At 36.4% G+C, this 26,959-nt stretch overlaps 1 protein-coding gene and 1 long non-coding RNA gene across 11 annotated transcripts in view; one reads left to right on the forward strand and one right to left on the reverse strand.

The window, feature by feature from the left end:
- LOC105475999 (oxidation resistance 1) overlaps nt 1–26,959 on the reverse strand; it is a 469,579-nt gene that overhangs the window by 70,518 nt on the left and 372,102 nt on the right. For 6 of the 10 annotated variants that reach the window (XM_011731544.3, XM_011731541.3, XM_011731540.2 and 3 more), the window contains 3 exons: nt 5,016–5,098; nt 1,285–1,392; nt 185–298 (listed from right to left, as the gene is read on the reverse strand). In XM_011731544.3, coding sequence (XP_011729846.1) covers nt 185–298; nt 1,285–1,392; nt 5,016–5,098 — 305 coding nt within the window. Of the gene's footprint in view, nt 1–184; nt 299–1,284; nt 1,393–4,410; nt 4,477–5,015; nt 5,099–23,136; nt 23,516–26,959 lie in introns of those variants that run through there. The other 4 variants (XM_011731545.2, XM_011731542.3, XM_011731549.2 and 1 more) reach the window with 4 other exon arrangements.
- On the forward strand, nt 23,696–24,083 carry LOC105475998 (uncharacterized). The gene is made up of 2 exons (XR_983773.3): nt 23,696–23,926; nt 24,018–24,083. It is a non-coding gene; the product is annotated as an uncharacterized lncRNA (long non-coding RNA).

Raw genomic sequence — 26,959 nt, forward strand, 5'->3', positions numbered from 1 at the left:
TTTAAGCTACATGGTTTCATAAGAATGTCATTTTTTAAAGCTGGGATTTACAAACTTAGGCAAGAAAATAAAAAGTAAATATTTCATTCTAACCATAGTCAAAGTGGAAAGAAAAAAACAAGACAGTCAGTGTAGACATGGTGAGATTTCTTCATAGCCATCTTTGCAAATCAGAGATACTTACAGTGGTCTTATCAAATTCAGCCTCAGATGATGTTGGTGACAGAGGACTTATGGGGCTTAGAGATGGAGAGCTCTCAACACTGGAGACATATTCAGGATCAGGAACATATAGAACCTGTAAGAAAACATTCACACAAAGATTTAGTTAAACTGAAGTGTTAATAATAGATGGTGTTCTATAAGCAAGCACTATTAACAATGACCTTGTTCTATAAGCAAGCACTACTAACAATTACCAATTAAATAGAAAAACATAAAAATTTTCAAATTATAAAAATATAAAAACATTTTTTAAAAAAGAACATTTAAAATCAATTTAGACACATTTGATAATATGTATGGCGGTAACAGGGTGGGGAAACATTAATTTTAATATACTATAGAGGTATTAATCCTAAAGGACAATTTGGCAATAGTGAGCAAAATTTAAAGTGCACATATCCTCTGATATAGTAACTTTACTTCTAAAAATTCACCCTACAGAAATACCTGCACATAAAGAAAAACAGATATGTATACGCATGTTTACTACAGCGGTATTGACCTTAGCAAAAGAGTAGAAATTAGAAATAGTGTAATGCTTATTGTGACTAACTAAACAAGTATGATATATCAATACAATGCAATACTATGCACGTGTGAAAAAGTCTGAACTAGAACTATGATTAAACAGAACACTTTCCAAGAATCAAAGTTAAATTAAAACACAACAACAACAATAAAAGCAGGCTAGACCGTTCCTGAAAGAAATGCAAACTGGCAACTCATTGCTTTTGGAAAAGAAATTGCAAGTTTGAGATGGAGGGATGCCTTACTTTGATAAAGTAATTTTTGATCATATGCATATATTGCTCTGAATATTTTTAAAAGCTCTTTATATTTAAAAAGAAAAATTTACAATTATTTTCAATATGTATTAAAAAAGAAACTCATACAGACATAAAACAGTTAGTTTTCTCTTATATCGCCAATATGATTTGTTAAAAGCACATATAAAATTATTCTCAAATCTTCTATATTATTAACTATAGTACAAAGTATACTTTCTGCCTTTCTGTTTAATGTTTCTAAACATCAGCACATTAAAAAAAAAGATACTACCTGTCCAGTAACAACTGCTCGGGAGAATAACTTATTTAATTGAACAAGTTCATTAGGTGTTGTATCAAATTTCAGGGCTATGCTATTCAAAGAATCCCTTGATTCAACCTGTTTATAAGAGAAAATAAATTATTTCAATGTTTAAAACAGAAAAACTAAACTATAATATTTAATGAGCATTAATATATCTAGGGACCAGCTTACATTTGATTAACAATGATATTGTCATCTTTGAAAATAACTGTCAAGAAACACTGTGTTTTGTTAGCAAATGCTCTCAATCTATTACAATACAGAGTACAGGCTTCATCACAATACATTTACATGTAGGTCTCTACTTCAAGTAATTTCAAAATACAAAACATAATTTAAAAATCAAAAACAAATTATTTTCATTTTACAAACATTTTAAAATAATATACTATTCCTTTGAATAGTTTCTAAAATATTTATAACTTTTAGTAATATACTAATTTCATTTTAGCAAAGTACACCTGTATTAAACTGAAAATGCTACTTCTAATGCTCTTTATGCATATATTGTTATTGCACATATAAATTAGAAGAATATTTGAACTAAAGTTGAGCAATTTAGTTCTGAATCATTCGTATGTTTCCATAGTCCTATGTATAGAAATTGTAAATAATGAGACTTTATCAATTACCCCAAAAGAAAATGTCATTTGGTCAATATAATATAACCACTTAAGAGTCCCCATTACACAAGGCATTAAGAGAGCTCTGAAGAAAACACAACTAAATGCAACTAAAAGTAGTTTTACTGCACAAGGAATTTACAATCTAGTTGGAAACTAAGAAATAAAAGGTTATGCAAAAGATGAACAATTTAAAATGGAATAATGAATGCAATAGAAGTTTTGAGTATGAATAAAAGCATCATGTAATCCAAATTTTCCAGAAAAGACTACAGAAGATAAATGATTTAAAGCTGGATCTTGAAGAAGGGTTGGGAATTTGAAAAGCAGAGAGAAAGGAACGAACTTTCAATGTGAAGATAACAGACCTGACATAGTTAAGAGACAGAAAAGTATAATATATTTGTGGGATACTATCCTCTTCCTCCTAAACCATCCAGAGTAGATTCATGAAGCACAAAGTTTTAGGAAGGTGATTACATGGAGTTAAGTTTCTAAAAAGGATAAAGAGGCATTTAGAGGTCAGACATGGTGGACCATGCCTGTAATTCCAGCATTTTGGGAGCCGAGGTGGGTGGATTGCTTAAGCCCAGGAGTCTAAGACCAGCTTGGACAACATGGCAAAATCCCATCTTGACAAAAAATACAAAAATTAGTTGGGCGTGGTGGTGCATGCCTGTAGTCCCAGCTACTCAGGAAGCTGAGGTGGGAGGATCACTTAAGCCTGGAAAGTGGAGGCTGCAGTGAGTTGTGATAGCACCACTGCACTCCAGCCTGGGTGACAAAGCAAGACCCTGTCTCCAAAAAAAAAAAAAAAAAAAAGGCATTTAGAATTAGGTTATAGAAGACTTCAAAAGTCAGGAAAAGCAGGTGTGTGTGCATTTGTTTGTGTATGTAAAATAATAATATACATATTTTCCTTAACGGTTTTATAAAACCAAATTTATGCCAAATGTTTGGGTTAATATAATAATAATCTAGTTCTGCCTATATCCTTCTATGCAAACTTCCCCATCTACACAATGTACTGATATAAAACCTATGTTACTGAAATAATATGATAATATATATAAAAGGTCTCTGTAAACAAATGATATTTTACAGTAACATCTGTAAGTTTACCAAGTACTTTCATATTAATAATCACACATTTTATTCTCACCGTGATTCTATTAAATGAGACAATGAAGGTAACAAAACAGCCCAAGTGGCATCTTATATTACTGGCATCAGAGCTAGAATTAATGGAACAAGAAAGAGAATGGATGCAGAAAAACAAAGACAAGGTTTAAAGTAATAAAAATGTAAAGAAAGAAATTAAGGTACAAAATTTCAACTAAGACTCAAGAAGACATTCATAGATTGAATGGAGTTGTGGTGACAGAAGCAGTAGTAGGTCAGGGAAGCAAATGTGAGTGAGCAAACTGATGCTGACTCTAAAGACTGCAACCTGAATAAATAACAAACTGAAAGGGAATGGAAATGAGAAAATCAGGAATTGTGGATGGAGGAAGAAGAATTGGTAAGAGGTTTGTCATATTTTGCTTAGATGAAGTGATAGTAGGAAATGCAAGCAACTAGAAAGGTAGGCATAGAAAAAAAGTTTGGGTCTCACTCCACATAGATTTTAAAGTTTTTAAGCACTCCAAGTAATAGAATGTCAATAGAAAAGCAAAAAAAAAAACAAGGGACCACTCACATTGGGAATTAAGAGGAGGCAAACACCCAGCAAAGTAGACAGTAGACAAACAATCAAAATAATAGCAAAGTCAGTGAAGCATAATGATAGCAAAATGTGGTACAATTAGTTTCAATAATAAATTAGAGTTCTGGAGAAAGAAAATAGAGAAAGGAGGAGAAAATGCAATCAAAGATAATTACCAAGAATTTTTCTAGAATTTATGAGTGACATGATTTCTTAGACTGAAGAAACACAATAAACATGGTAAAAACATGTTTAAATCTAAATTTTTCATATTGGCACTGCAGAATTGTAAAGACAAAGAAGAAATTTTAAAGGTTACCTATAAAAAACTTATTTGAACTTATTTTCTTAATTATGCAGAGAAGGTACAAACACATGCAATTTGAGTTTAAAATATGCTATGAGATTATCTTGGTATTAGTAAATTTTACTTCATCCTAAATTATCTGATTCCTAACCTTTTAAAACTATTTAAAATCTCAAACTGTCCGCTATATACTAATAGTATATTAAAATAGAGTATAACTTAGAATTTTAATAATTTGTTCAATTTTAAAGATGCATAGAAAATAAGATTCAAACCAAGACTGGACGGTTTCATAATGACACAAATGCTAAATTAATGTTTAAAATTGCTGTTCTCCTTAATACAGTTATGTTAGAAAAACACAAAGTAACAAAATCAAGCTCAGTTAAAAGTGCTTTACAACACGTTAACATTATCTAAATAAACAATCTTTACATTCAATCAAATAAGCAGCATACCATACACCAAAGCTGATTTCTCACTCCAGTTTCCCAGAGTAATCAGAAATGTGAAAAGCCAGGTGACTGCAGGGAGATTTGAAGTTCATTTCAAGAATACAGAAAAAAAAAAAAAAAAAAAAAAAGCTCAATTTTTAGAGCTAAAGGCATTTAGCTATAAATAAATACAAATGATTTAATGTGGAAGGTTACACTGGAAGATTAACATCAACTTGTCTTTTATGTATCCCATCTGCCATTATAATTATCACTAGCACTGCTGGGAATATAATGAAGATCACATTTCTGAAAAGATAAATATTTTCCTAAAAGCCTAACCTAATAAAAATTATTGGCCCATGGGAACTCTCTCAGTAAATTATCATCTATATTAAATTAAATTTTCTAGGATAACTACCTTTGTGTCTCAGTAAAATTTATCTTTAAAGAAAAAAAAAACTAAAAACTTAAGTATTACTATTAATAAAACAATTATCCAAAGTGAAATACAGATTTTTAAAAATAAGGCAATTAACAATGCTTTTCTTATTTATAGCATAAACAGAGAATGTCTTAAAGAAGACTTTTACAAAGAAAAATAGCTTTTTTGAAAGCAAATAACTTACAGTATACTCAATAGTCCCTTTAGGTTTCTGAAAAGACATTCGTCTCCCATCTTTCTTGTCTAGGGTCTTCTTTTGGCCAGTGTCTGGGAAAAAAAAAGGTAAAATTCTTATTAAATTCATCTTTCTTTCAGAGTAACGTCAAGGACTACCAAATAGAGCTCTTTGGGCAGATGTCTAATTTACTAGTAATACAGCTTACTCCCTGGGATTCTCTGCTGTAAACAAGCAACTGTCAAAAAAAAAGGAACTGAACTTCCTACTTGCTTGCTGTAGGAACCTGACCAGTATGAACCACTAGAATAATTGCAAGTCAACACAAAACATAATTGTCAACAGAAAGGAAGTCATTAAAAATTAAATTACAGACCATTTATTTCAACATATTTAACCTGATTATAATACCACATTTCAAGATATATTATATATTTTAAAAATGCATCTTTCAAGATACATATTATTATTATCCAAATAAGAAACTGTAACATTAGTTATCACAGGAAAAAATTTTTCTACAAGTCATAATGAAAAATAGTCTTCTATATGGAATTAAATTATAAACTTTCAAATTAACATGCCATGAAGTTAAATCAAGGTGTGCTTTTATACATAAACACACATTTGAACATTTAATTTCAGATTGAATGCCAATTATTAATATTTTTCATTTGCTTATCAAGACTTCCTTGAATGTTTCCTTATTATCAAGATTAGGGAAACTGTTTCCCTTTAAATTTTGTGTAAGTGTTAACCTTCTCATCTATACTTCATGTAATAACAACACTGAATTGATAAAACACCACTCCTACCTAAACATAAAAATTACTAAAATGAAAATCTCTAAAAAACTAAATAAATCACAAAATTAAAGAAGACAGTAAACATGGCAAAATGCTATATTTACTTTACCCTCAAAATTTACCAAATTAAAAACTATAGTCTTCAAAGAAACTTTAGTTCAACCTAAGACCATATAATCTAGAAAATATCTATTTCATTTTTCTCCCTCTATCTAAACTTAAATGGCATTTTGATCACACAAGAGTTTATGTTGACCTAATTATCTCAGTTGTTGGGTGAATGGTTTTAAACAAGTACTAAAAAAAAAAATAATAAAATCAAAATCCCCAAAAAGGACAGTTACCTCTGCAATGCTTTAAAAACTATCCTAATACCTTCCTGACCACCCAGCTAACCCAAGTCCCTGTTATTAGTCACATAGCATCTTTATGTCTCCTTCACAGCATCTGGCAGAGTGTTAATATTTGTGTTTTAAATCTCTTCCACTAAACTGTAACCTCCAAAACACTGCCTTTCTTCCACAAAGCCTCCTCAGTGCCCAACTAGGGGCCTGACACATGGCAAGCATCTAATGAAGTAATGTTCTGAAGCAACAACTTCAACTATACCTTGAACTACCAAAATTATTATAAACTGCCATTAATTTTCCATAAAGAAAAGTAGAGAAAGAATTATGGTTCATCCATTACAACTCTAGGAAAACAAGTATGCAGAGATACACACACACACACACACACACACACACACACACCTTTTGTATCCTAAATATTTAAATAACTCTTAAAAACTAGGGAAAAAATAATGCAGGTGAAAATATGCACAAAAGATATAATCACAGACAATGCACAAGATGATGTAAAAATGTCCCTAAACATGTAATAATGTTGTTCAATCTCACTCATAATTAAATAAATGAAAATTTAAACTAAACTGAAATATCATTTCACACCTATCAGGTTGGTAAAAATTCAAAAGAAGTTTGGTCACATACTGTTTGACAGTAGGAAATGAGATATTCTACATTCCTGGTGGCAATGCAATATGGTAGAATTTTTATAAAGAAGAATATTATTTTTGCTTATCAAAATATTCTAATTCTTCTACACTGAATAGTTTACATTTAAGTTTGCTTCTCTAATGAGAAAATAAAAGCATTAAAATTATTTTAAGATAAAATAAGTTTTAAATAATGTATTTGTATTTTAAATAATTTAAAATGTATTAAAATAGAATTTAATCTATTTTTAAATATTTACAAGTATTAAATAATTTTTTAAATAATTTCTTTAAACAGCAAACAACAAAAAGCACTCCTCATTTTGCAATTTAAACTTCTCAAGCAATGCAATATACAATCACAGATTACTTTTAACTAATAACATACCCTTCCTTAATTGATTTTAGGAGTAACCCTTAGTTTGTATTTACTTTGCCTAATAGTTTCTCGATCTGTGTTTCATAATATCCCAAGAATTCATTAAACATGTTTGCAAGTTTGCAACAGATCTATAATTTTCAAGAGCTCACCACAGAATGCAGTTCAGGGCAAGAAAACTAAAGTACCAACTTTCTACAGTTTAAAGTTTGAAAAACAAATGGAAAATATTCTCTTTACTAATTAAAAATTATAAAATATTATGCAATAATTATATATTATAAAAACAGTTCTAAATTTTAATAATTAATATTAAAGTGTTTATTCACAGATATAAATACCAAAGCACATAAACTTTTTTCTTCCATCAATATGAAAATACAATCAATCACAACATTTCAGAGTAGCTAGAGAAAAAGGCCAGGTCACCTACAAAGGCAAGTCCATCAGACTAACAGCAGACCTCTCAGCTGAAACCCTACAAGCCAGAAGAGATTGGGGGCCAATATTCATCACTCTTAAAGAAAAAAAATTCCAACCCAGAACTTCACATCTGGCCAAACTAAGCTATATAAGGGAAGGAGAAGTAAGATCCTTCCCATAAGAGCAAATACTGAGAGTATTGGTTACCACCAGAACTGCCTTAAAAGAACCCTAAAATATGGAAAGGAAAGATCATTAAACTTTTTCTCAGAATATTGTTTCCATATTCTTGTCTAATATTAATGTACCGCTTTTCATTAGTGTCTGCTTTTTCTTTCTACTCTCAACATTTCTGTATCCTTATGTATTAGTCCATTCTCAAACTGTTATAAAGAACTGCTCAAAACTGGATAATCTAGAAAGGGAAGAGCTTTAATTGACTGACAGTTCCACATGGTTAGGGAGGTCTCAGCTTAACTGTCATAGCAGAAGGCAAAGGGGAACCAGGCACCTTCTTCAGAAGGCAGCATGAGGAAGAATGAATTCAGGAGGAACTATCAAACACTTATAAAACCATCAGATCTCAGGAGAACTCACTATCACAAGAACAGAACTAGGGAAACCACCCCCATGATCCAATTACCTCCACCTGGTTTCTCCCTTAACACATGGAGAGTATCAGGATAATATTTCAAGATGAGATTTGGGTGGGGACACAAAGCCAAACCATATCATTCTGACCCTGGCCCCTCCCAAAGCTTATGTCCCTTTCACACTTCAAAACCAATCATGCCTTCCCAACAGTCTCCCATAGTCTTAATTCATTCCAGCATTAACCCTAAAGTCCAAGTCCAAAGTCTTATCTGAGACAAGGCAAGTTCCTTCTGCCTATAAAGCCTGTAAAATCAAAAGCAACTTAGTTACTTCCAAGACATAATGTGGGTACAGACATTGGGTAAATGTCTCTGTTCCAAATGGTAGAAATTAGCCAAACCAAAGGGACTACAGGTCCCATGCAAGTCCAAAATCCGGCAGGGAAGTCATTAAATCTTAAAGTTTCAAAATAATCTCCTTTGATTCCATGTCTCACATCCAGGTCACACTGATGCAAGAGGTGAGCTCGCATGGCCTTGAGTGGTTCCACCCCTGTGGCTTGGTAGGGTACAGCCCTGCTTCCAGCTGCTTTCACTGGCTAGCACTGAGTGTCTACAACTTTTCCAGGTGCACAGTGCAAGCTGTCAGTGGATTTACCATTCTGAGGTCTGGAGGAAGGTATGCCTCTTCTCACAGCTCCACTGGGAGACTCTGTGTGGGGGCTCTGACCCCACATTTTCCTTCTGCACTGCCCTAGCAGACGTTCTCCAAGAGGGCTCCACCCCTACAGCAAACTTCTGCCTGGACATCCAGGCATTTCCATACATCCTCCGAAATTCAGACATAGATTCCCAAACCTCAATTCTTGACTTCTGGCACCCACAGGCCCACCACCACATGTAAGCTGCCAAGGCTTAGGACTTGTATCCTCTAAATAAATGGCCTGGGCTGTATGTTGGTCCTTTTTAGCCACAGCTGGGATGCAGGGCACTGAGTCCTGAGACTGCACAAAACAGCAAGGCCCTGGATCTGGCCCATGAAACCATTTTTTCTTCCTAAGCCTCCAGGCCTGTGATGGGAAGGGGAACCACAAAGGTCTCTGACATGTCCTTGAAACATTTTACCCATTGTCTTGGTGATTAACATTTGCCTCCTCGTTACTTAAGTATCTGCAGCTGGCTTGAATTTCTCCTCAGAAACGGGTTTTTCTTTTCTATTGCATTGTCAGGCTGCAAATTTTCCAAACTTTTCAGCTCTGGTTCCCTTTTAAACATAAGTTTCAATTCCAAACCATCTCTTTGTGAACCCATAAAACTGAATGATTTTCAGATCACCCAGGTCACCTCTTGAACACTTTGCTGCTTAGAAATTTCTTCTGCTGGATATCCTAAATCATCTCTCTCATGTTCTACATATCTCTAGGGCAGGGGCAAAATGCTACCAGTTTCTCTGAAAAGCATAGCAAGAGCCACCTTTATTCCAGTTCCCAACAAATTCCTCATCTCCATCTGAGACCACCTCAGCCTGGACTTCATTGTCCATTATCACTATCAGCATTTTGGTCAAAGCCATTCAACAAGTCTCTAGGAAGTTCCAAATCTTCCCACATCTTCCTGTCTTCTTCTGAGCCCTCCAAACTGTTCCAACCTCTGCCTGTTACCCAGTTCCAAAGTTGCTTCCACATTTTTAGGTATCTTTATAGCATTACCCCAGTTTGTAGTTCCAATTTACTGTATTAGTCTGTTCTCACACTGCTATAAAGAATTGCCCAAGACAGGGTAATTCTTTTTTTTGAGACAGAGTCTCACTATATTGCCCAGGCTGGAGTGCAGTGGCACAATTTTGGCTCACTGTAATCTCCACCTCCCGGGTTCAAGCAATTCTTGTGCCTCAGCCTGCCAAATAGCTGGGACTACAGGCATGCACTCTGGACGTTCCCTTCTGACTTACCTTTCAGTTAGGGAATTCTTTCCTCTGTGGTGTCTAATTTGCTGCTAAATCCATCCACAAAGGTTCTAATTTGAGGGGTTGTATTTTTCACTTCTAGAATATCCATTTTTCTTTCGCATAGTTTGTATCTTTCTACAAAATTTTTAATTAGGTCAACACATAGCTATTTTAAATTTGATAACTACAATATCTAGAGTTACTGTGGGTCTGTTTCTATTCTCTGTTGTGTCACATATCTTGTCATGTGCCTAATTATATTTTGTGTGCTGAACATAAAATTTGCAAAATTGTCTGAAGAAACATTTTGACACGTAGAAACTGGTGACTCTCCAGAGAGAATTAATCTTTCCTTCTGTCAAGTGCCTGAGGACACTAGTAATACCAGATCTTATTAATTAAGTTATAGAAATTTTGATAATTTGAAGCTGAAATATCTTCCTAGGAAGGCCTACCTACTTCGATTTATCTTTCTCCCTTATGTACAACATTTTGGGGTCCACAGTGAGAAGAGATCACTAAGGCCACCCATCCCCTGTGATAGGCCTTGCACTCTGGCCCGGTTCCCTTACACCCACAGCCTGTCAAATGCACCTTTTGGTCACTCAGTTCCTGTTTCAGGAATCAACACTTCCCCTGGGGTAAAAAGCAATCAAATTGGAGTTCTCCCTCCTTAGACCTTTGTCGTCATTCAGATCCTATCCTACCCACACCACTTAGCTTTCTGATACTCTTAATAAAATTTATTTGCTTTGTGTCCAGCTTTTTAAATTGTTCTCAGCAGGATAGTCTGAATTACCTAGCTTGCTATTACTAGACTTAGAAGTCCTGAAGGGCTTTCAAGCAGAGAATTAGCAGAGCAGTATAAAACCTTTAAAAAAATCATTTTGGTAAAAAATGGAAAGGCATACTGTAGCAAGTCTGTAAATAATCAGTGAAACTATTATGAGATCAGTTTTAATGTAATAAGACTCCTATTATAACTGAATATTACAATATTGATAACAGCTATGTATAAAAAGTTTGATTATTTAAAACACTGAGCTGCAAGTCAGTATTTTCAAAAATAGTAATATAGATACTAAAACTTCAAACACTTTGAAAGTATCTTCTAAACTAAGAAAAAAAACAGATTGCTGATTGTAGCTTTTCTAATTATTCTATCAATAATGAGATACTAGGAAAAAAACTTGTATTTCTGACATTTCATTATTGACTCCTTATCTTATGATCAAAACAAAACAAAACCCCTCAATTTTCCCTCAAATCTAGTATCTTTTTCTAGATACTACTCCATCTTTCTGCTTCTTTTCAGTTGAATTTTTGAAAGTAGAAACCCACTTTTACTGTCATTATCTCCTACAGAATCCACAATGTGTTGTAATATCTTTTCTTCCCCAGTTCACAATCCCCACCCTAAAATGAATAAATTAAGTGGCAAATTTGATAGGCTTTTCCACTTTCATTTTATCTGATCTCTGTGAAACATCCAAGAGACTTCTTCTGCATGTTCCTCTTTCCCTTTATTTGAAAATATTTCACACTCCTCTTGGTCTCATACCCATTGATGTTCCTTTTTAATGCCTCTTTTCCTCCATCTAGATCTTAAAGTTGGCTCTCTTCTAAGTGAAAAGATCCATGATTTTTTTTTAGTTTTTTTTTTATTATTATTATTATACTTAAATTCTAGGGTACATGATATTAAAGAGCTATAGAGCCTTGCTATTTAAAGTGTGTTCCAGGGTCCAGCTGCATTGACATCACCTAGAAGCTTATTGTGAATGTAAGATCTGAGGCTCAGTCCAGACCTACAGATTTACTATTGATTTGCATGCACAACACATTTGAGAGACATAGAAATAGAGCTTCTGAAGAGATCAAAGACCTGCAGACTACGTAAGTGACAGAAGAAATGGGCTTCCCTACATAACTTCCTATTTGTGACAGTTAACATCAGCAGTTTTCAAATCTCTGTCAAACTAATACAACGGTTTCTAAATTAGTCACTGTGATAGATTATATTATTGTTATTAAGCCTGTATTCCTTCCCGTTGAGGAATATAAAATATACTTCACCATCCTATTGATGTCAGACATGGCCAACTTGCTTTGCCCAATGAACCATATGTGTCTTCCAGGTGGAAGTGCTTAGAGCCAACATTATACTCCTTAGCTCTTTTCTATCTCAAAACCAGAGATCTTCCATATAGTGGGTGCTCCATCAACATGTATTCCAGAAGAAAGATGTAATTCCTAAAAGATTATTCCACATAGACACATGTGGGCACATGAGTCAGGCTATTCCCATTTCTACTCTTGGTTAAATTCTTATGCTTGGGAGCTTAAAAAAATTATTCAACGATTCAGGCATAAAAAGCAAATCATCTACTGGGGAAATGGAAAAGAGTCTGGCTGGCTTGCATAAGACTTCTCTACTGAAACATTATTCAATGCTATAAGACTGAAATTATGCCACTGTATCAAAAACTCCAGAATCAAGGAGGACATTCTAAAAGCATTACTAGAGAATATAGAACAATAATAAGTTATAAAAAAGTGGTTGAAAAACTAAGTGTGAATGTTACAAACATGGACAATGTAAAAATAGTAAAATGAATAAATATTAGGATGTGAGAAGGAGAAAAATGAGAAATGAAACTGCTACTGTCTTATCAAAGCAAGGTTAGACATATCCCACCTAAAACTGAAACAAGATTGTAATAACAATATCAATCTATAACTTTTTTTTTTTTTTTTTGTAGAATTTGCTTAAATTTAGACACACTCCTTAGGAATTAATCTCTTGTGGTGAAGAAGTACTATCTTTCATTCTGTCACTCCCTCCTTCTAACCATCCATCCATTCTTCTACATGTATATACACATAGAAGAGATCTTGGCAGTAATGCCTACCCAAATATTAACAGTATCTCTGGGTGACTGGATTAGAGGTGATTATTTTAAAGTTCAGTATTTGCAACATGTGACTTATTTATATATAGTGTGTATCAGGTTTATTTTAAAAATTATTTTTTTCTTATGAAAGACTGGAAGCAAATATTCAACAATATTAATGGTTCTTAACTGTGGTATGTGAAAAAAGAATGATTATAATTCCAATGGTTTATTTATTCCACAAGAACCTTGCTACACAGTCATTTCATCTTCAGCATCTTTCTCTAAGCATATAAACATGCCTTCCTTTTAGGAACTTTTCATTATAAGTTACCTCAACTTTTCTAACGTTTCAATCCTATCCAGAGGTTGGCAGAAAACTTAAACATGCATTTCTTTTATTAACTTGCATCATAAAATAGGTGCATGCCCCAAGTACTTGTAAAGAAAAAATAAAAATAAAATAAAATAAATAAAATCTGCTAAATTCATCAAGAGTTTGATTGAGAGAAATAGCATTAAGGAAAACAGAATGATGTAGAGTCCTTCACATCCTAAGTCAGTACTTTTTAACCCTAGTTACATATTAGAATTCTGTAAGAAACTATGAGTGGAGATCTTAAACAGAGATTTCAAGATCAAATCTTTGATTATAATCAGATCTTGGCATCAAAATTTTTTAATGGCTACCCAGGGAATTCTAATGTGTACTCCACATTGCGACTCATTGCTATCAATGCTGCCCAATAAAACTTCCTGCAATGGTAAAAATGTTTTATATCTGCCTTGTGTAATATGGTAGCCACTAGCCATCTGTCTTTTGAGTACTTGAAATGTGTCTAGTGAGACTGAAAGCTGAATTTTAAGTTTTACTTAATTAAACTAATTTACATTAAAATAGCTACATGTGCCTAGTCACAAAGATTCTTTGCTTAGCCAAATTTTAGTCAGGCTGCTGAACCTTCTCCTATGCCTATCTGTTCACTTCCTTATAAAATCCAGTTTCAGCAAGAATCATGTTAAGGTCAGTTTAGCAGGACCCTCCCCCGATTCTGGATATCTGATTACCTTCCGTATCTGATCAGTTTTCTCATCCTCCACTGTCCAGGTGAACTCTCATCACCCTGGCCTGTCTTCAGCAAGAATCCTGGCAGGTCGGTTTCACCGTAATACCCCTTATTCCTGATGTTACCTCTTAGCAATTGTCCATCCATCTATCCTTACTCTACTCCTTGGCTATAAATTCCCACTTGCCCATTTTGTTTTTGGAGTTGAGCCCAATCTCTCTCCTCAACTACAAAATCTCATTGCCACAGTCCCTATACCTATTGCTATAGTTCTGAATAAATTCTGTCTTACCGTGCTTTAGGAAGTATTATCAAATAATTTTTCCTTTAACACTAGTTGCTACCATATTAGAGCAAATACAGAATCCTGAATCCAAATTTCTCAATCCAGTTCCTCATTTGTATTAACTGCAATTCAGATACTCAACAGCCATATTTGCCTAGTGGCTACCAAACTGGACATCACAGATACAGACCATTTTCATCACCTCAAAAAATTCTATCGAGCAGTACTCTCAAAAAATCCAACATAGAGAATCGTAACTATCCAAAATCTATGATTTTACATTTAAAACCCACTTCTCAGTTAAGATGGACTGTTAGATAACTGCATGTTTAGATTAATTGCTTTCCCCCTGTACAGAAGTGCTTATACTAATTTGCAGTTTAGAGCTACTCCATTGAACTACATTAAAGATTTAATGGGTTTAAAAAAATTAAAAATAGATTTTTGAAACTGAAGTCTGTACTTACTATAAAAATAAGCTTTTTGGTTTGTTTTGCTTTATTACAGAGTTCCATGAGTTTTTTTTTGTTATATTCTCACTATAAGGAATAACTGTGTTTCTCCCGGCTGCCTAAGCAACAGGTTTACCTTTATCCTAGGGACACTGTGATTTATGTCTGATTACATTTCCCTCTTTCCATTTACTGCTAGAAAATAAAAGCCAATTTTTGTCCTTCCTCTAATGTATGCATTTGACCTTAAAACATGTTCCTTTTTTGTACTAGTATCACCTTTTGAACAAAATTTATTAAGAGTCTCTTAATGTAAGTTTCCTAGTGGCCATGAAATAAGCCTTTATACACTGAAAAACACTATCTGCAGTCGCTTTACTTTCAATGTTAGATTTCTTGAAGTTAAAAATATAAAAACCTACTTTCCCTTAAGTCTTCTACCATAAAAAGTGCATTCTATTTATAATCTAGCAAATTTTAACACTTTCTAAGGTGCTTTAAATAGCTGACCAACTCAAACTGGAAAACTAAACATCCCTAAATAATCCTGTTATAAACATGGGTAACTAAGTTCTCTTACATATATTGCAGGTCCTTGAATAACATCGTTTGGTTATCATTTTTTTTTTATAACTTTGATGAGAAAAAAAAAATCAATTCCTAGCCAAGGCCACTGTCTGTGTGGAGTTTACACATTCTACCCAATTCTGTATAGGTCTTCTCCGAGTACTCCAGTTCCCTCCCACATCTAAAGATGTGCACATTAGCTTAATTAGTGTGTTTAAGCTGTTCTAGTATGAATGAGTGTGTGTGTTTGTGTGTGTACATGTTTGTGTATGACTGTGCCGAGGTGGAATGGTGTCCTGTCTAGGGCTGGTTCCCACTTTATGCCACGAGCAGGACAGGATCTAGCCAACAGTGACTCTGAACTGGAATAATTGAGTAAATAATTATCTTGTCGTTATTAACCTTTCTTTAATGTTTGTATAGGTCACATTTATTTCAATGTTTAATACTGGAAGTGTTTTAGGTCTTTACTTACAAGTTTGCCAATGTTTTTGTGACCAGAAATATATAGTAGGAACCTAACTCTTGTTTACATCAATTAGCATATGGTAAAATTGGTTTCTTTATACATCATTTTGCTTAAAAGTTGCAGTTTCCACAAACCTATGGATGGTGTCAAAGGTGGACTTACTATACTAAACTGCAGTTATAAATTTACTATATTCTATTTTAAACACATTGCTTCTAACAAGTAAACCTCCTGAGAACTTAAATATTAAAAAATACCTTATACTAAGTTTTAAATATAATAAATGTTAAGTTCTTAAACATTCCAGTGGTTTCTAAGTTTAGCCAAATTGTTGCACCTTTCAACTTAAAATCCCAAGTCAAAAAACAAATACGCAAGTATGCATTTTAAATTATACTCTTAAGACTAATTTGTTGGGCACTTTTATAGGCCTAATTCTCTGAAACACAACAAATACCTTAAAGACCAAGTACACTGATTATTCCTAGACTTAAAACAAAACTATTAATATAAGCATTTAATAAATTTCATCGTTTCTATATTTACTTCTAACTTTCTCATGGATAAAAGACTTACCCACTAAGAAAAGCGTGTTTCCCAGACCAGCAGCATCAGCATTACTTGAGAACTTGTTAGAAATGCAAATTCTCAGCCATACAGAATCACAAATTCTAGCAGAGGTATCCAACAATGTTTTTCAAACAAGCCCTTCAGGAGATGATTCTGTTGCATGCTAAAGTTTGAGAATCATCAGCTTATTTTAGAGGCAGTTTTGCTCTAGAACACAGATAATACAGAACTTCCTATCAGCTATCCTGTGAGATGAGCAGCAATTCTAAAACAGGCAAATCAACTTCATGCCTGAGAACCACTGAACTAAATGAAACATTATTAAGGAAGGCTAACTAGCTGGGAGTCACCATTAAAGTCCACTGAGGTTGCTGATCAAGTAGAGAGTATTCTCTTCCTCCCAACCTAGATTTAGGAAGAGACTAAAACTGGAGCCAGCTAGGGTTATCTTTACCAACACTGTGAGTTTTTCGTTTTGTGGTGGTGGTGGTTTTTGTGGTGGTGGTTACATAGTTACTGTAACAACTGGTATATTCCAGGTCCCTTAGAGCAGTGGTCCCCAACCTTTATGGCACCAGAGATCGGTTTCATGGAAGACTATGGAATATGGACACGTGGGCAAGGGCTGAGGCATGGGGAGAGAGATGGTTTCTTGATTAAACTGTTCCACCTCAGATCATCAGGGATCAGACCTTGCATGTGCAGTTCACAACAAAGTTCACACTCCTATGAGAATTTAATGTCCCCACTGATCTACCAGGAGGCAGAGCTCAGGCAGTAATGCTGGCTCGCCTGCTGCTCCCCTTCCGCTGTGCAGCCTGGTTCCTAACAGGCCATGGACCAGAGCTGGGGACCCCTGTCTTAGAGGCACTTGTTCTTCCTGGGTTCAAGATAAGCCATCATCTAACTCTTTTTTTTCTTTTTTTTTTTTTTTGAGACAGAGTTTCGCTCTTTTGTCCAGGTTGGAGTGAAGTGGCGTGATCTCAGTTCACTGCAACCTCCATCCCACTGGGTTCAAGTGACTCTCCTGCTTCAGCCTCCCAAGTAGCTGGGATTACAGGCATGAGCCACCATGCCTGACTAATTTTTGTATTCTTGGTAGAGACAGGGTTTCGCCACGTTGGCCAGACTGGTCTCAAACTCCTGACCTCAATGATCCACCTGCCTCGGCCTCTGAAAATGCTGGGATTACAGGCGTGAGCCACCGTGCCCGCCCAACCATCATCTAACTCTTAGCACATCATCTGAGTTGGCAATTTCCAACCTAATATATTTCTAATTTTTCTCACACCCTCATTGGATTTCGCATTTCCAGCTCTGTCATTTTACTAACTTTCTAATTCTAAAGAACCTTCGATGACAATCCATCCTATCCTTTACAATCTAAATTAATTTAACTTTAACACTTTACATGAAAGAATTTCAATTCTCACATTTTTTTTCCCTATCTCAAGGACTATAATTCTTGCAAATACTAAGAAAATACCCAAATAAATTCTGAATCTCTCATTTCTTTCTTTGGCTCAGATTTTTCAAAAGGAAAATAGGATAATAATAGTACTATTTCATCAGGTTTTTATTAGGATTAAACAAAAAACATTTGTTCAGAGCCTGCCCCATTACAGCTATTATTCTTGCTATAGGTTGAGTATCACTTATCTGAAGTGCTGGGGAACAGAAGTGTTTTGGATTTTTTTGAATCTTCCTAAAGGATAGAATGGATTTGGAATATGTGCATTACTGATGGAGCATCCCAAATCCAAAAATCCAAAATGCTCCAAACAGCATTTCCTTTGAGCATCATGTAGGCCTTCAAAAAGTTTCAGATTTTGGACTTTCTGATTTGGGATGCTCAACCTGTTATTAGTAAAAGTATCATCATCGTCATCATCATTATTACTTCTGTTATTACTAAAAGTATCATCATCAGCATCATCATCATCCCAGTTATTGAAATAGCCATTACCCCTAATCCAAGCAAGACATGATTTTTTAGGCCCCCTAATATTAGGTTAGAAACCCTTGTTATATACTCTCATAATATATTTTACTTTCCATGCCCAATACCCAACACAGTTATAAATTCCTTGTCCAATGTCTATTTTTTTCCTAAATAGGATCATTAATGAACCCCAGTACCCTCATCAGCAAAACGAAACTGCTACTATTGACTACCTCATAGGGTTGTTGCTGAGGGTTAACTTGTGCATAAGACACAGCAAGCACTATATGTGTTGCCTATTATAATTACTATTCCATGTCTTGGTTTACATTTTCCATGATTATCAAAAGTGAACCAGTAACAAGAATATCAATTTCAGGCTTCTAAACTCTTCTCCTTCAGTTACATATATTCAGTATATAGGATTTTCTTAATGTAAACCTAAAATGAAATTTCAGCATCAGGGATAATCATTTAAGAAATATTATTATTAAATAGTGTTTCCTTGACATGTCAAATAATTCAAGTCATAAAAATGTAGTATGTTCCCACTTAACCTCATTTTTCATCAACTCTATTGATATACACACACATACCAGTAATATATATGCTATGAGGCAGAGCAGTTTTAGGTGCCCAGTTCAACAATTTGCAACTAAGGTCTATGGTTGGTATTACAAGATGTTAATGTCCCATATTCAAAGTTGAAAGAACTGTTGGCTACTGAAGTCAGCACTTCTGCATAGGAGTAGCCATTTTAGTAGAACTGTTCCATCACTGCTTCTACTACTGCTATCCAGCATTGTCATCCTCCCACTAAGGGGCCAAGAAGGACTAAGATGAAAAAGTGAACCCCTGCTTCTATTCCTTCTCACATCCTAACATCAGAGGAGTTACGCATCAAGAAGGGGTGGAGGGGAGTTTGTGAGAGCTAGACCACACCTCTTCTTCACTGCAAACCTAACCTGGAATGGGAACTGAGGTAGAAAGATAAATGGAGGTATAAATTGAATATGAGACTGAAATTTTTAAATAAATGGACCAAGTCTTAAGTAACTGAAAGATACTGTTTTAATTGCTAAAAATAAATGAAAAGAAAATGTAAAAGGGCTGAGTTATGCTCAAAGAATCCTGTCACCAAGTGGGAAAATGAGGTTGATATAACAGGACAGCTTATGATAAAAAACTATTTCATGTTTATATTACAGTAAGTTGAGAGTCTACACTACTAAAAATTTATCTATATTTATTACAATCTAGTGGAGTACTTTTAAAGATTATACATTATGAGTTATAGTCATGCCCCTAAACAAGAGCTATATTTAAAGTTCAAACAATTTTTTTAAATCAAAGCATAATGTACCCTTTAATCAGGAACAAGCATTGTATTTTAAGATGTTTCCTTTGTAATCGTTATTAACTAGATCAATGGTGTGATAATGTCCTTAATATGTCTAAGTCTCAATTATGGTTTTCCTGAGAGGGCTATAATGGCGGAGCCAGCAAGCACTAAAAGCTGGTAGGAGCAAAAGCAGCCACCTTGGAGAGGAGTAAAGGAAGGAGAGACACCAACAGTTCAGTAAGTGGTTTGTTTATAGAAAGCGTAAACTCAGGAACATTGACTAAAGCTTTTTTTGTTGTTTGTTTGTTTGTTTGAGATGGAATCTTACTCTGTTACTCAGGCTGGAGTGCAGTGGTGTGATCTTGGCTCATGGCAACTTCCACCTCCCCGGGTTCAAGCGATTCTCCTGCCTCAGCCTCCTGAGTAGCTGGGATTCCAGGAGTGTGCCACTATGCCCAGCTAATTTTTGTTCTTGTTTTATTTTTGAGATGGAGTCTCATTCTGTGGCCCAGGCTGGAGTACAGTGGGGCCATCTCACTGTAACCTTGCCTCCTGGGTTCAAGCAATTCTCCCACCTCAGCTTCCCTGGTAGCTGGGACTACAGGCACGCTTCACCACGCCTAGCTAATTTTTGTATTAGCAAAGACAGGGTTTCACCACGTTGGCCAGGCTGGTCTCGAAGTCCTGACCTCAGGTGATCCACCCGTCAGGGCTTGCCAAAGTGCTGGGATTACCAGCGTGAGCCACCACAACTGGCTGACATTTGACCAAAATTTTATCTGGTCTATCCTTAATCTGTTAATGGTAAAACTATCTTATCAACATCATTACTGAACATGACTCCCTCTACCCCTTCTTGATGCGTAACTCCTCTGATGTTGGGTTGTGAGAAGGAACAGAAACAAGGTTCCACTTTTTCACCTTAGTGGATGAAAGGAGGAGTAAGATCACTAACAACAAAGGGTTTCCTGGAATGCAATCAATTTACATGTGTGAAAGTATCTGTAACAAGAAATACTCCTATAATACACAGGACTTTTTAATGAACTGAAGAAAGAATGATAGCAGGAAACTTAAGCAGCTATTAAGAAACTGAAATAAGAATAATCTCAAGCAGAAAGAGCAGAAGAAATCCTTCAAACAGACTGACAGACACTCATTCTGAAGGACACCAACACAAAGAACAACCCTAGAGCCAAAATCCTCCTGATAAGCAGCTGCAAAGCACAGAATTCTCATTTTGAACAAAGGCTAGCTGGAAACACATGAAGACTCACTTATTTTTACTTGTGTATATACACGTTGCCTCCCAAAAGTCGGCTAGTTTTTACTAATTCTACTCCAAATGAAAGTGCTCTAGAACAGAGGATTTTGAAATCACCAAATCCAACCTCATTTACAAAGGAGAAAATATAGGCCCAAAGACACTAAGTAACTTTTCCAAATTCTTGCAGGAAGTTAATGGTAGGATGCACCTGCCCACATGACTGTGGTCATACTTTGACCTCACAAGGCCTCTCTAATGTGTCAGAGATTTGGGGGCACCGTGAATATTAAAGAATATGTAATGAATTCATAAGGCAGCTTCTACAGAAGCGGAATATGTATCACTTCTGAAGTGCCACTTTGAAGGAGGGTGTCAGATATAGCTGTGTGCTCCATATATATAAACACAAAGTACCTGCTGCCCAGTCTGGATTCTCCTCCTGGGCTCAAAAGATCTTCCCGCCCCAGCCTCCTGAGCAGAGTAGCTGGAACTACAGACAAGGGCCACCAAGATACACGTGTTTGGGCATATTTATTAAAACACTAACCATATTCCTTTTTAGTTAAGTTACCCCACATATTTCTGAATTCTCCAGCCATCTCAAGGCTGGTCACATATCAACTGTTTTCAATTTCAGGCTACTGAAAACTCATTTAAAAAAATCCTTGATTCGAACACTTTAAAGTCCCTTTCCTATGCCTGGTCCCATTTTTAAGAGGATTCTGCCTTTGGTTAACATTCTTCAGAGCAGAAACAAAAAGTATTCCCCTCCCCTTTTCATTTCTTAATTCCATAAACAGCAATTCTACAGATAAAAAATATTTTACGTAAAGTAAGGAAAATTTATTTAAAAGGGCTATGCTAAAATGAGATTTTAATATTTCTTCAAAGCTTAAGATTTCTTCAAAACGTCTTAATATTTAGATTAATTTGTAGATCTTAAGATCTACAAATTAAATATTAAACAAGATAGATTATTACACACATAGATCAAATTATGTGTGATCACATAGATCAATAGATGTCCTCACTGTTTTACTGCTTTAAAACAATCTATAGGGCCCAGCATGGTGGCTCAGGCCTGTATTCCCAGCACTTGGGAAGGCCCAGGCAGGAGGATCACTTGAGGCCAGGAGTTAAGACCAGCCTGGGCAACACAGCGAGACACCATCTCTACAAAAATAAAGATAAAATTTTAAATAAAATAAAATGACTGGTAGGATGTGGAGTTATAAACAGATTTTACACTTTGTGCCTATCTTTATTTTCTAAACTCTCTAATGCTAATTTTTCATAACCTTCAAATATTAAAGCAATTAACAAAAATAAAATAAAATAAGACATGGCTAGCATGTCTGCTACCTGTTAAAGGAAGCCAAGGACACTGGAAATTACCCTGTGCCTTATGCTGAAACTGTTCAGCAGCACTTTCAAAAATTCTGTAAGTTATCAATATCATGTCGCTACAAATGACTGTTTTAAAGAATGGCACAAAGACACTGTGGTGAAAAAAATCAACCAACACAACACAAAATAAACAGGAACTGAGAAAGTTTCTAGGTTCTGCCATCACAAGACAACGTGCAGCCGTTCAAAAAGTACACGACGCAAAAAGTCAACTAGCTTCCCATGTTAATGAAGTGTTTCATTTTACAAAGAAGTATGTGGCTTTTTATGTTTCGTTTAGGAAGTGAATCCTAATAGCTGACAAATATCAAAGAAAGATTGACCCAAACCAAAACGAAAACAGGCACAACGCTCTTCAAGAATCCAAGACTGAAAACACCGACGTCATAACTGGTTCAGTCTTCACCTCCCAGTGGGAGGGAGAGAATGGATCGTACCCTTGAAATGCTTGGCGGGGAAAGAAAATCAAGTTTAGGTGGGGAAAGCAGGAAGAGCAGAGCAGGAAGAGCTGGCACGCAGCTCAAAGTCTTCCCTCCCCAGAGCCAAAGGAGTCCTTCCTTCCTCGCCCCCTGCGGCCGCCACCCCAGCCACGTCGCCCGCCCGGTCCCAGGCACACCTGCCAGGGCCGGGCCGCGACCCCCGCCCGGCGCCACGACCACCGCCTCCCCCCAGCCCTCAGCCTAGGTCGTCCGCGCGGAAGGCGAAAGAAGGGTGGGCTCACCAGGTCCCTCCGGGCTGGACGGCGCCGGGGGCCGGTGGGGCGGGGACCCGCACCCGAGGTCCCCCTGGGCGGGCTCCCTCAGGTAATCCTCGAAGCGCACCTGCCGGGCTTCGCCGCCGCCCCCGAACCCCCACAGGCGGTTGGCCGTGCCCCGCAGAAGGCGTCCGCTCTTCTCGGTGAACGTGGTCAGGTAGTCCATGCTGCCGCGGGGCCGGACGCGGAACTGGGGCCCAGGAGGTCGACGGTTTCGGCGGTGGCGGCCACCACTAGCGCGCCCGCCGCCCCATCAGACCTGATCCAGGGGAGGTGGCTCCGCGCGCCTCACAGGAGGTGGAGAGGGGGAGGGGGCGTCCCTCTCCCGGCCCGGGGACAGACCATCAGGAAACCACGCGTTGGGGGAGCAAAAGACGGACAAAAGTTTTTGAAAAGTTTTTCTTGTGGCTTCCAAATGCCAAATGAGGCAGAACTTAGCTTGTCACATAGGTATATTCTTCCTGGAACCGAGGCGGGGTCGGAAAACTGGTGGCTTTTAAGCAAGCTGGACGGGTCCTCTCCGGGCATCCCCCCACCGGCCTGGCGCCAATGGAGCTGGCCTGCCCCGCCCTGCCCCTCCCCGCCCCGTCCGGGCTCCGACCGGACTTTCAGGACTGCAAGGGAAAGGGGGTGGACAGCCAGCCTCCCGCCAGGTCAGAGGAGGGGATAAAAATGGCCCAGGGGAGACATTGCTGGAGTTGCACGGAGTTCGGGAGCCTAGGAAGGGTCTGCAAATAACAGTCAAAAACTTTGAAGGGTGTGTGTGTTGGCTTGGGGAAAAAAGAGGGTGGAGTGTATCACATAAAACTTGCAGCTTGTATTTACTTTTTTCTTTTTTTTTTTTTTAGGACGGCGGAGATACTTTCAACGTTAAGATTGCAGTCATAATTACAACATGAATAGTAACATTTTAAGTTCGTTGTACCAGTATGAACTCATGTTAGTGTTCGACATTCTATGATCCCAGTCCTGTTTAAGCAATGTAATTGAAGACTTTAGTTTGCAGATCTACCTTTCAGGGACCAAAAACCTAGACAGGGAAAGAGCGGTACCTTTTGACAGAAATTTAATACCCCATTTTGCTTCCTGTGAGATCTGGTTATTCTCTTCCTTTCACATCTGTTCGTAGCTCTTGTAGTTTTCCCAGGCATTAAATAAGTAAACCCTCTTTCTTGGAATCACCAATATATTACTATACTGGGGGAAAAAAAAAGATTTGAATTACTTAGGAAGCTGATGAACTACCCACTCCAACAATAGAGTCCTGAAAATCAGTCTTAAGCTTTTGGCCAAACTACTGAAGATTATGCCTCCTGACACACACACACCCTCTTGTTGTTGTTGTTGTTGTTGTTGTTTTAACCAGTTGACAGATCTTTTTTGCATCATCACCATTTTCAGTTTAAATTCTTACTAGGTTGGATAAATGTCACCATTCTAATATCAGCCATCATCATTATACTTGGTGAAAAATACCGCATGTCTGGGCTGCACCCTCACAGTGTCTAATTCGGTGTTTATGGGAAAGGGGCCCAGGAGAATCAGCATATCCAGCAATCCATGTTTTCAGGGTTGTGGCTTGGGAAAGAACTGTTACAGACTTCTGCTCTACCTAAGGACCTATTTTGTAGATGTTGCAATGGATGGAATGTTTGTGCTTTCCCTCAAATTCATTTGTTAAAATCCTAACCCCAGTGTGATGGTATTAGGAGGTGGGGCCTTTGGGAGGTAATTCATGAGCATAGAGGCCTCATGAATGCGATTAAGTGCCCTTATAAAAAAGGGACCCAGAGAGCTGTCACCATCTTTCTGCCACATGAGGATACAAAAACACAGCAGTTTGCAAACCAGAAGAAGGTCCTCACCAGAAACTAACCATGCTGGCACCCTAATCTTGGACCTCTAGCCTCCAGAACTGTGAGAAATAAATGTGTGTTTATAAACCAGTCAGTGAGTCTGTGGTGCTTTATTATAGCATCCAGAACGAGCTAAGACAGCTACTAAGTAGCATTCCATTTGACAAGGAAGCCTTACCATGCACACTACTTCTGAGTTCAATGAAAGAGAGGCTCGGTAAGTTTTAAAAATCAAATTTCAATGAATTAGTGTAATTCTCATTAACAATTTAAATTATTTTTCTAAGATATGTTTTACATCTTCTAAAAATTTACCGGTTTGTTATAAGCATATCCAATTAATGCTTGAGATTTTACCTGATTAGATCTGCACTTTTACGTCCAACATTTGCAGGAACCTTCATTCTACCAGTTCAAATCCAGATTTACAGGTAGTTAACCCATCTGTTTTTTTTTTTGTTTGTTTTTTTTTTTTTTTTTTTTCTGCTTCTATTTTATAGAAGGCTAGAGCTGCTGGAGAAAAATGTGTAACCTTGGTGACTGAATGCCTTACAATCTTTGATTTAAACTCGGCTGGTCGTAATGTCTCTAAAATCCTTTTATTCATATAGTCAGTGTTCTCTTTCATTCTCTATATTTGTTGTCTGAACTGTCATCATTCTCCTGAAGTTACCAAACTCGTCACTTGAACATGTTACTTTGCCTTCTACATGACCCAGAAAATCATAGGCCATGAAATATGAACATTCATTTTTCTTTCCTTTTTCTCTTCAATCTACATCAAGTTGCTCTCCCTACCTTGTCTTAGAAGGAGGTCTTTATTCCTGTCCATGCCTTTCTTCCGAAAGTCTAATTATGTTGTCTGTGGCTTGCCAGCTTTATTATTCTTCTCTGTTCCTTTTCACTATATGTCCTTTCCTCTTATCCTTCCATCAGCCACATAAATCACTCTCAGCCTTAAAAAAAGCTTGCTTATATACCATGCCTGCTTTTTCAAGCTACCTTTTTCCTCATTAAAAAAAAACCAAACCTTTATTGATATGTAATTTAAGTACTGTAAAATTCAACTGTTAAAATTATACAGTTCACCTGATAACAATTCAGGGTTATAAAGCTATCATCAAAATGTAATCTTTGAACCTGAACATTTCCATCACCACAAAAACTTTTTACCAATCTGTAGTCACTCCCCAGTCACACTTGCAGCCCTAGGCAACCACTAGTCTATTTCTGTCTCAGTGGATTTGCCTTTTATAGACATTTCATATAATACTTGGTCTTTGGGGTCTGGTTTCTTTCACTTGTTGTGAGGCTTCTTCGTGTTGTAACATGTATTAGTACTTCATTCCTTTTTACTGCCAAATAACATTACATTGTATAAGATATACCACATTTTATCGATCCATTCATCCATTGATGGATATTTGGATTGTTCATACCTTGAGGCTATTATGAATAATGTTGTTAGGAACATCTATGTAATTAAGTTTTTTTGTTGACCTATTTTCATTTCACATATATACATATGAGTGAAACTGCTGGGTCAAAATGGTGGCTTTCAGTGGGCAAAAAGGTTTAATTTTGATGAAGTCCAATTTATCAATATTTTTATCAGGTCTGTGCTTTTCATTGTATCTAAGAAATCTTTTGACTAATCCAAAGTATGAAGATTAACTATTATGTTTTTTCTATGAGTTTTATTTTATTTAGCTCATTGATCTAATATAGGTCTAATATAGGTCTTTGATCTATTTGGGGTTAATTTTCAGGTTTCGTGTGAGGAAGTGGTCCAAATTCATTTTTTTATGTGTGGCTATCCAGTTGTTCCAGCACCACGTATTGAAAAGATGATTTTTTCCCCCATTGTCTTTGCATCTTTTTCAAAACTTAATTGACCTTAAATATAAGGTTTTATTTCTGGACTCTCAATTCTA

The sequence above is a fragment of the Macaca nemestrina genome, chromosome 8 (genome assembly GCF_043159975.1).
Source record: "Macaca nemestrina isolate mMacNem1 chromosome 8, mMacNem.hap1, whole genome shotgun sequence".
NCBI classification, from domain to species: domain Eukaryota; kingdom Metazoa; phylum Chordata; class Mammalia; order Primates; family Cercopithecidae; genus Macaca; species Macaca nemestrina.